Consider the following 15,257-nt stretch of genomic DNA (forward strand, 5'->3'; position numbering starts at 1 on the left):
GAAGTGGTTAGTCCTTCACACCAAGAAACAAAAAATAACAACTGTTACATAAACAAAGCAAGAAAAGAAAAAAAAAATCATCCCTTGCTCTGATCTCTTAGATCCTCCTCTCTCTGCTTCTCTTCTCAGTGGGCTCACCGCACGTTATCTCCCTGCCTTCAAATATGCTGCTGCCCCTTTAAATCCTCTCTGCCATAATTCCTGGAGCAAGCAGCTGGCCATAAAAAAAGAGCGAGAAAGAAAGGGAAAAGCACATACTCTCTTCAAAACACAAACCCAGACACATGGTTGCTCTCTTACCTGCTTTCACTGACATCTGAGGTGGGGGGACACAGTGGTGGATTTTCTAACCAGAAGAATTGAGAAGCAGGAAGAAAAGAGAAGTTTCCCCTCAGACAGGCTCAGATAAATCAACAAGACAATGCATTCCTCTCAAGTTTTTCCTGCTCTTCTTTGGATTTGGTAATTCTGTAGACTTTAAGTTCTTCAAACGGTCTGAGAAAGAGAGACTGAGCAAGAGAATGCCCCTTCAGGTCATACGGATTTTATATATTTTGTCTTTTTTCTTTTTCCAAGGGGGCTTTATCAGGTAAGTCTTGCAGTGCTTTTTAATAGCATACATGTGTTTGTTGTTTGGTGCTTTGTTCACTCTTCTTCATTCTAAGAAATGGCAGAATTGATTTTTTTTTTCTAAGAATATTTCAGTGATCATCAAACATGTATCAAACATTCAAAACAATGTCTCTTCTTGGACTGTTAACTAGCTCTCTGTTGTAACTTCAAACTTCATGGTGGATTGGAATGGTTTTTTTTAGCTTAATTTGTATAAATGTATGACTAAAAATGTGTACAAAAAGCTATATACAGTATATATAAGCAGTGTTTACCAATTAGAGAAGATTGGTAAATTTAAACTTTCTCAACACAGAAAACATAGAGACATGCAAATTAAGATGGCAATTAATATGATTGTCTACCTATATTCTTGAGAATCACAGTGCTTTACTTTTCCCAGTTCAAGCACAACATACTGTATTTTCAAATTTATGCAATATTTGTGGAGGTAAAAATGAAAGTTGCTAAAATAAACTTACTGCAAAAACAAAACAAAACAAAAAGTTTTTTCCATTGTGTTCAGCAGACAAAATGAGAATATTTTATGAGATTGCTGAAATCCTAGGGTGCCTTGGGAACCACTGAACAATATCCAGTAGCACAAAACTCATTAGCTCACAGTAAGGGTTGCATCTCAATATTTTATTTATACATGCACAAGAAAGATTTGAAAGAAGATACAAGATAAAGAGAGGTGTAAGCACTGTTTCATGGATTATTTAAAGAAAGAAGAAAAAAATACCATAATTTCAAAAAGCTCATAGAGTAACAGAAAATGACCTTTTGCATCTCTTTCTCTTTGTCTCTCTCTAAGTTCACCCTCTCCCCCTCTGAATAAAGAAAAACATTTTTGCAGTGAGTGCAATCCCTGTTTCATGCCCCATTGCATCCAGGTGTGAACAGGCTGGAGTTAAATTTGCATAATCCCAAAGCCTGGGTCTGGCAACGTGCATTCACTCTGGGAGAGAGGTAATGACAGTCTCTCATCAGTAAAAAAGCAGAGAAATAGAAGAGAAAGAGGAATGAAAGGATAGTGTCATTCGAGAGGAAGTCATGATGTTGCAGATGATGTAAAAGACGGTAAAACTTGTGAAGGTGTGAGTGCATGAGACATCCAGGGAGAGAATGACTGGCAGAGGAATATGTTAAATGTTACAATATGTCACATGATACATACACACACAAGCAGAAAACATTGGCTTGTGGAGAGTAGGTATGATTCTCTCCTGCTGGTCTATGAAGAGCTTGCGGTGTGACTTCTGTGTGGGAGATGACATCCCTTAGCGGTGGTATTCACCGACTCAGTGTGTCAACCTGCAGACACTGTGTGGGCGATTCAGAGCGGACAGAACATGGAGGCAGAGAGGAGCGCTGTTTGGGCTGAGCTGTCGGACTGTAAGGTGAGGGGGCGAGAATGGCTGTGGCAAGAGACCTGCAAGAAATCCAGTAGGTGGCTGATTAGCAGGTAGACAGGTTAGGAGTCCTGACCCCAGTTCTAGTAAGACAAACAAGAGCATCAGAGCATCACTACTTACCATTTCACCATTTCTGGACCACGGACAGTGCCAGGAATTTATTAAACGAGGAAGAGTGACTTAGAGAATAACCGTGCAGTTTACAGGTCAGCACTGTGGTGATTAAGTGAAGTTGAATATAAGAAAGACACTATCTATTTTCACAGATATCTTTCATTTTTATAATGAAAGTTATGATGAGTATAACTTCAGGGAAAACATGGGATGAAAACTGCATAAAGAAAAGGGACTAATGTGGTTTGAAAGACCAGCATGCACTGTGTGAAATAAAGCCATCCGTCAAGGTTGAGACAGTGGGATTTGTAAGATAATACAAGTGAGTCTGCCCACCGTACTGCTGAGATGGAAAAAAACAGTTGAATTTGTACAGCTCAAACTACACTCTGTGTCTCTGATTAAAAATGAAAAAGTACACAAATTCAGGTTTTAGTCTCAGGGCTATACATGAATTCCAGACATGAGTATGCCATTCACACAAATTGGCACAGAATGTGTGCAAAATCTGACCCCTTGACCACAGCAGCACAATAATCAGCTGCAGAGGAATGCAGTGGGCAGGGGACATAGCTAACTAGAGTGCAAAAACTAAAACTTTAGCTAAAAGTTTTTGGATTGTGTTTTTGTTTTACATTTCTCTCCAAAAAAGACAATGTTTTTATACTCTATCCATGCACATAAAAAAGTTAGATGTCTTCTAATTGGTACTTCTTATTCATTAGGTATTTTTTTTAAAACCCAAGTTATTAACTGACTGATCTCACTATGAATTCATCGGCAGTAGGTTGTAAGTTCTTCAGCTGAAATCAGTCTGTGCTTTCCGAAGTTCAAACCACTGCCCCCAGTGGCAGAAGCTGGAAGTGTTGTTGAACGTAGGGGCATGTGTGAGCTCCAATTTCTGGTTGAAATGTCCATAGAATGGCGGCAGTTGTAAATAAGGCATCACAGTCAAGAAAGATCCATATTTTATTAATCATACACCCTTACCCACACCCTAAATCTCGGCGTCAGTGGAGCAATAATGTAATCTTAGAGGGAGGGAAAATGCAACCTCTGAATTGCGCTCATCATTGATTGAACACAATTGCTTCCTGGTTTCTATGGCATCAGAACCCGGGTCTCTGAGTCAGCTCATGCAATGCTGAGTAGCATGGCAGAATGGGGGTGATGATGGGGTACTGGAACATTTGGTAGCAGCATCTCGTCTTCCTGTGTGAACATGTGAATACTAAATATTTTTTAAATGTTTCTATATTTTTTACAACTTTTTACTTCTTTAATAAAAACATAATATTCTACCATAATGTATCTGTTCCAGCTGATGAAATGTAATTCTAAGTCCAGCCTCCATTTTAATGTTCATGATGCATAATGGCATGGGTTGGCAAGCAATTAACACTTAATCTAGGAAAACATAAGTCAACTGTTTTTTGTTGGCCTAAAGGAACAAACTAATTTGATTTGCTTTCTAGGCATTTTGTTATGAAGACATTGACCCTCTATAGCAAACATGATTTTTTGGGGTGACTGTAATGTTAACATTTTAACTTCTAGTTGATTTTAACAATCTCCTAATTAGGATTCAAAAAGCTACTCTGATACAACATTGTTATTCACCAGTTTTGCTCAAAACAAACCATGCTTGCACCCAACCCACAAATATATGTCTGTCACCCTCAGCTGCCTAACAATGAAAACAGAGAGAAAGAGAGAGATACTGAGTGCACAGCGGTATGCAGAAGGGTGGATGGCAGGGCAGATTTGACCAATGGGATGCTACACAACTGTGGCAGAGCAGCATAAGCAGTTTGGTGATGCGAGCATGGACATATGGCTGAGAGGTGAGAGACTGCCATGCAGGAGTGTGAATGATTGCTCCTGGCACCCATTTCACTTACTATGAGGGTGTGAGAAAACAGCCCATGCCCTTTACTTTTAACACAATGAAATGTGTACTTCAGCTTCTTTTCTGTTATGTGTGAAATAAGACATCCAAACTTTGAGTGGTTTGAAAAGACCACTATTACAAGACCAGCTTTGAATGAGAAGGCAGTAGAATGTTTTGGTCATGTTCTGAATGTAAACTATTGTTATAAGTCTTTTCTATTTGACTCTTAACCAAGGTTAAAAGAGATTTTGAGCTTGAGTGCACTGCCTGTGGGTTGTGGTGAAATGAATGTCTTTCCACTGTCAGCTCCCACCCTGAACCATTGCAAGATATGTGTAACTAATGCGGTTGGGCCACAGCCTTTTATTTAAATGAAAGGCCTGTGGGATTCTCCTCCTGCTCGAGGTTAACAGATCGAAGCCTTATTGGAAAGGCCCTTCTGGAGGTTATTACAGTGAGCTATTACGTTCAGCATAATTAAAAGCACATAAAGGAGGTGTTATCAGAAATTCAGAGACAGTCAAACAGGTTAGAAACAGGATAGACAGATGTCACATCCTGATCATGGTGCAAATTTGATTGTGATCTAGTTCTTATAACACATGATAGGTAAGGAAAATGAACCATACAAACAGCCCCATCTCCAGACTATGTGTTACACAACACAAGGTCATTCACTTTAGGGATGGATAGTAAACATAAGTTACAACACCCACCAGGACACATCAGTCTCTCTCTCTCGTTTCATCTTTTGCTCCACTTTCCTGTTCAGTAGCCTATGTCACGCATGGCTAGTGAAGCAGTTATAGGAGGTGGATGGGTTGGGGGGGGGAGTTGAAGTGGGGATTACAACTGTGCTCGTCAGATAACACAATGTCAGGCAGAGAGGCAGCCCTTTTTTCGGCAGGATAAAATAAGAGCGCAAGCACACTCGAACAATGTAATTCCTCTGAATGCTGAATAAATTATTACCCTCTGTAATGGCACCCCTTGACGCTGGCCTACTATTGTAGGAACAAATTAAATTCAATAGTGCTAATCACAGCTTTTCAGTAAATGCCCAACTACTGTGCTGACCTCAAGATGGGCTCTGAAATTGGGCCACACCAACCCCAATGTTTGGTTTATTGATATTTCTGTGTCACGGCAGTTACGAGAGCACTGATGCTAGCTGCTGGAGATTTGCTCTGGCGGTCCGTTGCTATGACAGTTGTGGTTTATTGATCTATTTAGCTTATGGCCTTATCCATTACCCTGTGCGACAGCTGATTTTTCCTAATGGAAAAACAGAATCCGAGGCAGTTTCTCAAGAGCAAAACAGCAGTGGTCAAGGATGATGTGAACCTCCTAAGGTCACGCCTCAGGTCTGGCATCACAAATACATTCATAATCATTAGCATGATTACTGACTGTATTAATGAGGAAAGTGAAACAGTTTGTGAGGGCCAGAGCCACTACATCTGAGTACTATGTGTTTACGGTAAAATACCAGGCTATTCTTTAGGATAAATAGAGAAAACAGCCATTGTAAACGACATGTCAAGGTGCATGATCTCAGACAGACTGCCTAGCTTCATCCAAATAACCAATGCAATGCTGCTGGTTCAAGTACAGGTCAATGTCTTTATTACGAAATGCCTAGAAAGCAAATCAAATTAGTTTGTTCCTTTAGCCAACAGAATCCGTTGACTATCATTGTGGCCCTAGATTTAACAGTGTGACTGGAATGCAGAACATATACTTGCCAACCCATGCCATTCTTAGGATTGGAAATCAAGAACTGGTTCTTATTCAGAACAGATTGTATAAAAAAAAAAGAATAAAAAATAAAATACTTAACCAAATTATTTTCATGACTTTCTGTTTTGTTAACGGTTCTTTAATGTGCATTTTTCTGCTGATGCGGACAGTACACCGTACTAAAATACTGTGTTGTCCGATTCCCGAATGAATGACTATAAGTCATTTTTGATCTATGAGTAGGTTCTTTTAAATCTACTATGAGTAGGTTCTTTTAAATCCACAGTGTGACCAGTGTAATGCATTTTCCAAACAAATGACTCTTTTGAGCCAATTCTTTTTCATCTACAGCATGAAACAGACAGACCAGTTTAGTGTGGTCCCGAATAAATAATTGAATGGATGATTTTTGTTTGTTTGTTTGTTTAGAACTTTTAAATAATATCAAATCAAATCACTTTTATTGTCTCACAACCATATACACAAGTGCAATAGTGTGTGAAATTCTTGGGTGCAGTTCCAAGCAACATAGCAGTCATGACAGTGATGAGACATATACCAATTTACAATAAACTTCAGATTTACACAACACAATTTAAAATCTAATATGCACATAATTACACACAACACAATATACAAATAATAACATACAATGTACAGTATACAATACACACAATATAGAATACACATTAAATATTAAAAAATAGTATATATATTATATATAAAATGTACAATAGGTTGTATTGTACTGTATTGACATTCAGGCTGTCTGTTGATAGCCAGTTGCCAGTGTTGTTAAGACAGAATATAATTTATGACAGTCCAGTGTGAGATAATAAGATTAATAAAGTGCAGTGCTGATGTATATTGATTGTGAGAGATCAAGAGTTCAAAAGTCTGATTGCTTGGGGGAAGAAGCTGTCATGAAGTCGGCTGGTGTGGGTCCTGATGCTGCGATACCACCCGCCTGATGCTAGCAGTGAGAGCAGCCCATGGCTCGGGTGGCTGGAGTCTCTGATGATCCTCCGAGCTTTTTTCACACACCGCCTTGTATATACAGTATGTCCTGGAGGGAGGGAAGCTCACCTCTGAAGATGTGTCTGGCAGATCACACCACCCTTTGCAGGGCTTTGTGGTTGTGGGCAGTGCTATTGCCGTACCAGGCTGAGATGCAGCCAGTCAGGATGCTCTCTACAGTGCTAGTGTAGAACTGTGTGAGGATGTGGCGGTTCATTCCAAACTTCCTCAGCTGTCTCAGGAAGAAGAGGCGCTGATGAGCCTTCTTCACAATGGCCTCAGTGTGGACAGACCATGTGAATTCCTCAGTGATGTTGACACCAAGGAACTTGAAGCTGCTGACTCTCTCCACTGGTGCTCCATTGATGGTGATGGGGCTGTGTTCCCTTTCTCTTCTCCTGAAGTCCACCACAAGCTCCTTTGTCTTGCTGACGTTGAGGGAGAGGTTGTGCTCCTTACACCAGTGTGTCAGAGTGTGCACCTCCTCTCTGTAGGCTGTTTCATCATTGTCAGTGATCAGACCTACCACCATCGTATCATCAGCAAACTTAATGATGGCATTGGAGCTATGTTTTGCCACACAGTCATGTGTGTACAGGGAATACAGGAGTGGGCTGAGAACACAGCCCTGTGGGGCTCCAATGTTGAGGGTCAGTGATGAGGAGATGTTACTGCCCATTCTAACCACCTGGCGTCTGCTTGACAGGAAGTCCAGGATCCAGCTGCACAGCGAGCTGTTTAAGCCCAGAGCCCAGAGTTTCACATCAAGCTTGGAGGGCACTATGGTGTTGAATGCTGAGCTGTAGTCTACAAACAGCATTCTCACATAAGTGTTCTTTTTTTCCAGGTGGGAGAGAGCACTGTGTAGTGTAGATGCAATGGCATCATCAGTGGAGCGGTTGTTGCAGTAAGCAAACTGCAATGGGTCCAGTGAGGGAGGCAGCACAGAGCAGATGTAATCTCTGATTAGTCTCTCAAAGCATTTGTTGATGATGGGGGTCAGAGCAACAGGACGGCAGTCATTTAAGCAAGTGATTTTGGATTGCTTTGGTAAAGGCACAATGGTGGACGTTTTGAAGCATGTGGGGACCACAGACAGGGAGAGGGAAAGGTTGAAAATATCTGGAAAAACACCAGCCAGTTGGTTCACACATACTCTGATGACGCAGCCCGGAGTGCCGTCTGGACCCGCGGCTTTACGGATATTCACCCGTTGGAAGGATTGGGTTACATCTGCTACAGAGACGGAGAGTGAACTAACTTCTGTAGCTTCGGCTGCGAGAGCTCTCTCTGCGAGGGCGGTGTTATCTCCCTCGAAACGAGCATAAAAAGTATTTAGCTCATCCGGGAGAGAGGCAGCGGTGTTCACGGCAGAGTTTTTATTCCCTTTAAAGTCTGTGATGATATTAAATTCCCTGCCACATGCTTCTAGAGTTGGTGGTGTTAAACTGTCCTTCAATCTTGTACCTGTTTTCCTGGTCTGATAGTCTTGCGGAGTGCATAACTGGCTTGTTTATGCTCCTCCACATTCCCGGAATTAAAAGCGGAGGTCCGCACATCAAGTGCCACACGAACATCGCTATTAATCCAAGGTTTCTGGTTGGGGTAGATCCATATTGTTTAGTTCGGAACAACATCCTCTACGCACTTTCTGATGAAACACGTTTCAGAATGGAAGAGTGGTCCGATTTGCCAAATGGTGGGTGGGGGAGGGATTTGAAGCCATCCCAGAAGGGAAAGAAGCAATAGGTCCAAAACCCGGTCCCCTCGTGTGTTGAAACTGATGTGTTGGTGGTATTTCGGTGTGATTGATTTGAAACTGGTTTTGTTAAAGTCCCCAGTCACAATGAACGCAGCGTCAGGGTGCGCAGTTTCCTGCTTGCTTATACTCCTATACACTTCCTTGAGTGCCCGGTCTGTGTCAGCTTGTGGCGGGATGTACACAGCTGTGAAAATGACTGCTGTGAATTCCCTCGGTAGCCAGAATGGTTGACACAGAAGCATGAGATATTCCAGATCAGGAGAGCAGAAAGACTTGATAGAATGTACGTTCCTCTGATCACACCAGGATTTGTTGATCAGAAAACATACACCACCACCTCTGCTTTTACCTGAGAGGTCTTTCGCTCTGTCTGCTCGGTGCACGGAGAATCCCGCGGGTTCGATGACTGAGTCTGAAATCTCCGCAGACATCCAAGTTTCTTTAAGGCAGATAATGCAGCAGTCCCTCATCTTTCGTTGGAAAGAGATCTGCGCTCTCAGCTCACAGAGCTCGTTGTCCAGAGACTGAACATTTGCCAGTAGAATACTGGGTAGCGGGGGTCGATTTGCACGACGTCTTACTCTGATGAGAACGGCGGCTCTATTTCCCCTTTTCCTTCTGCGTTTTCCTTCCCAGACAAAGGGCTCCGCTGGCGTGTTTGTAAACAGCGGGACAGCATTGAAGAATTTGAAGTCCGGTTTACGGTGTGTAATTGCAGAACCAATGTCCAAAAGTGTTTGTCTGTCATAGACAATAAGGCAGACAACATCCAAGACAAAAAAGAATTGTAAACAAAACAAACAAAAAACTACAATGTTATGTCGGAGCTCGCAAAGCAGCAGCCATACTCGGCACCATCTTGAGTCCATCTGTGCAATGCAATTTATATCTGCTCTGTTGAAATCTGAAAAGAACTCTTCATTTTGTAACAGACATTATTTTGTAAATGCAATTCAAATAGAATTATTTTTCCCAAATAGTTCTTCCTCAAAAATAAGAATCGTTATTAGAGCCGTTAAGGAATTAGAATCATTAAGAGGAATCAGAATGGGAATCAGAAATTCCATAAGATTCCCATCCCTAGCCATTATACATCATGAACATTAAATTGGAGGCAATGGACCTAAATATTGATGGAAATAACAACAAGGCTGTGAAGGATAGACAGCCTCTTCAATTGGTTGTCCTGTTGTTTAGAGTGTTTTGGATCATTCAGCTGACAAAACATTGAAAAAAACCATCATTTCTAATAATTTCAGTAGACAAAAAACTCCAGAAAACTTGAGTTGTGGAAAATAATATCTAGGAGATTTATTCAGCTTTTATGCAGCTTAATGCAGCTAATGTGCATCCCATTAAAGAGATTGTATGTCTATCACTTGCTGCCTCATTTTCATTGTCATGTGTATTTTGTTGATTCATGTCTTTTATTTTGAAATGTTTAGTTCCTGTTTCCCTTGTCATGTGATTTCTGTTTCCCCTCCATGTTCATGTGTCATGTTTTCATTGGTTTATTGTTTAATTAGCTTGTTATCAGTTCTGTCTGTTCATTGGTTCTTGTTCCCCCATGTCCATGTATTTAAGCCTCATGTTTTCCATTGTGTCTTTGTCAAGTATTGAATGTTGTTTTGTTGTCAAGTCAAGTCAAGTCAAGTCAAGTCAAGTCAAGTCAAGTCAAGTCAAGTCAAGTCAAGTCAAGTCAAGTCAAGTCAAGTCTAGCCTAGTCAAGTCTAGTTTATCTCAAGTTCATGTTTTTGTTAGATCATGTTTATGGTTAGGGTTTTTGGATTTCACTTATATGATAAACGGCACTTGGGTTCTTCTCATCATCGTCATAGTCATTGCCAGCAGCCAGCATATGTTACATTCATTCACGTAAAAAATCAAATATGGCACTACTGTGAAAAAGGAAAACAGAAATACATTTATCAAGCTGACAGAACAGATACATTAAAATCCTTAAAAGACGTTTGTGTTGCATGTAACCTGCATGCACTCCCTTCGGTCTGCCAAGGTTTAGAGATGTAGACCACAGCCAAAAGGGTGAATTAGGCATGCATGACCATGATGGCTTGCTCTTTATCTGTGTCTGCACCACCAGCTGCAAGTCCATGCCCCATCCATTACTCAAGAGCTCCACTATCAGTTCATTGGGTCTTCCCACACCGCATCCCTGTTTTCCCTATCTGTCTTTATTTTCACCCTCACCTTGATGAGGAAGGTTTCTGGCCACCAATCTTCCAGGCCCAGGTTAGACAAAGACGGACAGTGTTTGCTCTGACTAATGGCACCAATACAGGATTTCTGTAGGTCAGAGAGAACAGTTGCATCCGTACAATAAAACAGTCTGGTAGTTTCTGCCAGTTTGACTGTGTTGCAGTGTCAGTTTACCTTCTAGATTGGAGACAATGTCCCTTGCATTAACGCAGCTTGCAAGCTCACAGAGCTATTAGCAGTTTAATCAGTGTAGAGTCATTCAAGTTATGCAGCATTCTGACTTCAGTGAGACTGTTTCCCTAACACTCCTGTAATGGTTTTACATTCAAACACTTTCAAAGTGAGAGGATATTAACTACTGTACAGTTTTACTCACTCACTGTTGAAAGATTTCAGAAGAAAACACCACATCATAATGATGTAGAAGAAAAGTGAAAAATGAAAATGGAAATGTAGTATCTATGTTAGACAACAGAAGGGCATTTACCCTTCATATTCACCTTCATTTTTGTAGGAAATAGTGCTGTACTGCATGTAGTCACATACTGTAGACATTGCATGAGCTTCTGGGAGTGATGCCAGCCTTAGTCTAGACTTAGGATTACTTTAAACCACTCAGAAAAGTATAGACTTCATCCTCTAAGTGCTTCTAAGATGCTTGTACATGACATACCACCCACATTGTGAGTAAGCTTTGGAGGAGAGCGTCTGTAGCTCTCACTGTTGGTTAAGATTAATCACAGCTCTTTCTGTATGAACCAGGTCCAAAATGTACTCGTTTGCTGTGGGACAACAGCACCTGACAAAATCGTTTGTCACTCCACTGGTGTTCAGTCATTGCCTGATACCTAGCTCAGCAAGGTGCATTGAAGAGCGCTCCAATTAATGTGGTTATTTCAGGAGAGGGTGTGCTGGTGCAAAGTGTCTGCAGAACCACGTGTCTCACTCCATAAAGGTGAGAGGAACATCCTGACCTCACTAAGCTAGTACGAGCACCAGACACTGCAGGCTGAACCCATAATACCACATCTGCACATTTGTCACAGTCCCTGGGTTCAAAATCACATACACATGTGCTACTCGTCCTACCTTTAAAAGGAATTCAGTATGCAGCATGCATAATATGTATAGTATGCAAATTGTTTCTACACATGAGATATCTGGATGACATGGTGTATTCGTCAAAATGTGAAACTTCCTCTTCAGCTTTTAGAAAATGACAAACTAGGGATGTGCAAACTAGGGTTGCCTGAATTACTAGTCAACTGACTGGTCGTTAAGAAGCCCTGTATAATATGTCTGGTTTTGGGTTTGCCGAACCCCGATTGCACAAGGGTTTTCTGAGGGTGTTTACATAAGACACCTTCTTGCATTCAAAAATATCTTCATGTAGCACAAAAGAATGGAAAAGAATACAGCAATCTCTGGATGGGGTTTTAACATTTGGACTATTTTAACTTGGAAACACCATCATAAAAACGCAACACTCATGGCAGGACTCACAAAACAGCATGAGACATAGCATAATGGCAAAAGACATCTGTCTGAATGTGTATAACTATAGTGACAGTGTTTTAAAGGGGATGAATTTAATTTTCTTTAAATTAAAGCACCACCGCTAAAAATATAAAAAATAATGAAAAAATAAGAAACCTTGAAAAACTAGTAATTCGCACAAATCCACTAGTTTGTTATTGGATGACTAGTCTACTACTAGTCTACTAGTCAACCATTGTGACAAACAAAAAAGCATCTGGATTGTAGGGTTTCTTCATTTATTTATTTTTTTCACGATTGCTTAAAGGGACACCAAAAACAAAATATTCTGTCATAATTTTCTTATCCCTTTTGTTGTTCCAAACCTGTATGACTCATTTTCCGCAGTGGAACACAAAAGGAGATTTTAGGCAGTATATTAGTCTTAGTCACCATTCACTTTAAATTCATCTTTGTTTCATACAATGAAAGTGAATGGTGAGTAAGGGACACATTTACTAAACAGTTGCACCACTTTTGCACATGGTGTTTCAGTGCAAAAACTTATTAACTTACCACCCGCAATCTAGTTTAAGCAGGTGCAATCAGTGCTGAAATAGCGCTGCGTCTTGAGTATCTAAATTAAGTCATTGCCACATACAAACATGCCTCCTTTATAAGTAAATTATGCTCAACTCATTGTTTGGCGTAATTTACATCACACTATTTGTGTTTGTGTACATTTTACATCTATCATATCAGCAGTAGGTCAATAAATAATAGTAAAATCATGGAAAAGAGTGTTATAACCTGGAATATAATCAGATGTGCAGTGTTGTAAAACTCACTTTCAGCATGTTGAAAAGATTATTCAGGTGTCTAGATCACAGTACTGAAGTGATGCTGTACAGTACTGGAAGAGTGTGTCAGTTCACGGTGGTCTGCTGCATCATTCTCTATATAGCCCTAAGAATCGGCCTGCAAGATCAGAACTGTATGTGCAAATTGTGTTCAGCAGCGATTTTGTGGGTGCTTTTGCAGCACTGTATAATCTGCATAATTCCTTTAGCGAATCTGGCGCTAAGCCAGCGCAGACAGAGTATGCAAAAAAAAAAAAAAAAAACGATGCTTTCATCGGGCACAATTAATTCTTAGTGAACTCCTGCCTGAGATTGTCATTCTGTACAGCATTTTGAGTTTCATTGAAGAAAGAAAGTCATACAAGTTTGGAAAAACATAAACAACAGAATTTTCATTTTTAGGTGAACTATACTATACCTTTAAGAACATTTACCTGTGTGAGGTATTCATTCAGTCAGCTGCAGTTTTCTAATTCATTTTGCATATGCCATTGTTTGTGTTAACTTTTTCAAGTATCTAGCATCCAAACTGAAAGAAAGTAAGAGAGAGTCCTGTATCTCTCCTTTTTGAAACATACACCACATGACTGTACAAGTCCTCAAAGAGTGTTACTTTCCCAGAGTCCCAGTAAAGACTTTGAAAACAGTACACTCAAAAACACAGAAAAAGTAACTCTGAGCCAAAATGGCTTCCTAAATCTCTTTCATGTTAAGCAGAAACACTGTGTGTGACTGTGAGGGCGGAAACAGCTTGAGGCTCAAAAATGCAGCGAGTGACCTCTTCACGCACTTTTCTTCCTGAACCTGCACCAGAGCCCTTCATATCAGGCTTCACAGACAGGTGGAGCATTGTGGAAGCCAGTTGAGTCAGGACCACCTAAGGGAGAATAATGGCAGGCAAAACAGGGAGGGGGCTGTGAACCACCCTCCAGAAATGCACGTGCGCCACAGCCCTTGAGGCAAACAGACAGGTGGGCCTCATTACCTGAGCAAGGGAAGCCAGAGAGAGTGTAGCCGATAAATGAGAAAAACAGCAGGAAGCAGATCGATGAATGGATGGATGGTGTAAAGAGACTCACATACATCCATGCAAATAATCCACAGCCTGATAAGACCTGACACTACCATCCATATTCATACAGCACAAGCATTTAATGGGACACATTTATCATCATGGCTTGGCATGCTGCAGGTCCTAATTAGACATTTACTGTACAAACGTACACACGTGTGAAGAGTCATGTGTGTCTGTCACAGAGACAGGAAGTAGAGAAAGAGTCTGAGCTGTTGATGAACTTCTCTTATTAAACCTTTCCATTTCCTGGCCTTGATTTCTCTGTCACATCTGAATTCCACCCTAATTTCTCTCAACTCTCATTTCATTAACCTGCAGGGGCATGCAGAGGGAAATCATGACAGAGCTCCTCCGTCAGTAGGCTAATCTTTCTTCTTGGTGGTAATGTCTTTGCACCGGAGCAGTGATATTCTGTTATAAAACTCAAAATTTCCACACACAAAAAAATAAATATACAGAATTCAGACAAAATACTAATTTTCATTTAATAGTTGATTCTCCCTCTTACCTCTGTTTGTTTAAAGTTTTGAAACCTCATACATTCACAAAGCCTGGCTTCTGCTTAAAAGACCAGCGCAGACCTAATTTGTATGTGTAAATTCGCTCTGGAAACAAACATCTACTAAATTAATAAATGTAAACGTAAAAATGGAGACCAGCATGATTTTCCATGCTGGTCCATGGTGGATCAGGCTGGTTTATGCTGGTTGTCAGCATGTTGTTTCCAAAAGTTCCAGTACCCTAGGATCGGCCACATTGTGCCAACTCACCATTTCCTATTTGACATTTTTACATCGGCTTCCTTGTGTTTACCTTCTCTTGTGGTGCAACTGACGCACATTATGTCAGCAGTGTGGGAGACTCACAGTGGCTGGGGTTGCTGGGAGTGCTGCTGCACCCCCTGTTTTACAGGGTTGTAAATCGATACAGCTGAAAACAACTCGCTATTGGTGTGCTTCTATGGACATTTCCCTCAGAAAGGTAGCTCACATGCACCCATACGCCAAACAACACTTACAACTTTGCCTACTGGGGGCGATATTTCGAATTTCGATAAGCACAGACCAATTTTAGC

At 40.8% G+C, this 15,257-nt stretch overlaps 1 protein-coding gene across 2 annotated transcripts in view; it reads left to right on the forward strand.

Moving 5' to 3' along the window:
• The first annotated feature begins 292 nt into the window (after nucleotides 1-292).
• LOC127418315 (glycine receptor subunit alpha-4-like) overlaps nucleotides 293-15,257 on the forward strand; it is a 67,910-nt gene continuing 52,945 nt past the window's right edge. For both annotated transcript variants that reach the window (XM_051658861.1, XM_051658862.1), the window contains exon 1: nucleotides 293-589. In XM_051658861.1, the coding sequence (XP_051514821.1) occupies nucleotides 522-589 (68 nt within the window). In that variant the 5' untranslated portion in view covers nucleotides 293-521. The remainder of the gene's footprint in view (nucleotides 590-15,257) is intronic.

This window comes from Myxocyprinus asiaticus, chromosome 27 (genome assembly GCF_019703515.2).
Source record: "Myxocyprinus asiaticus isolate MX2 ecotype Aquarium Trade chromosome 27, UBuf_Myxa_2, whole genome shotgun sequence".
In the NCBI taxonomy this organism is placed as follows: Eukaryota; Metazoa; Chordata; class Actinopteri; order Cypriniformes; family Catostomidae; genus Myxocyprinus; species Myxocyprinus asiaticus.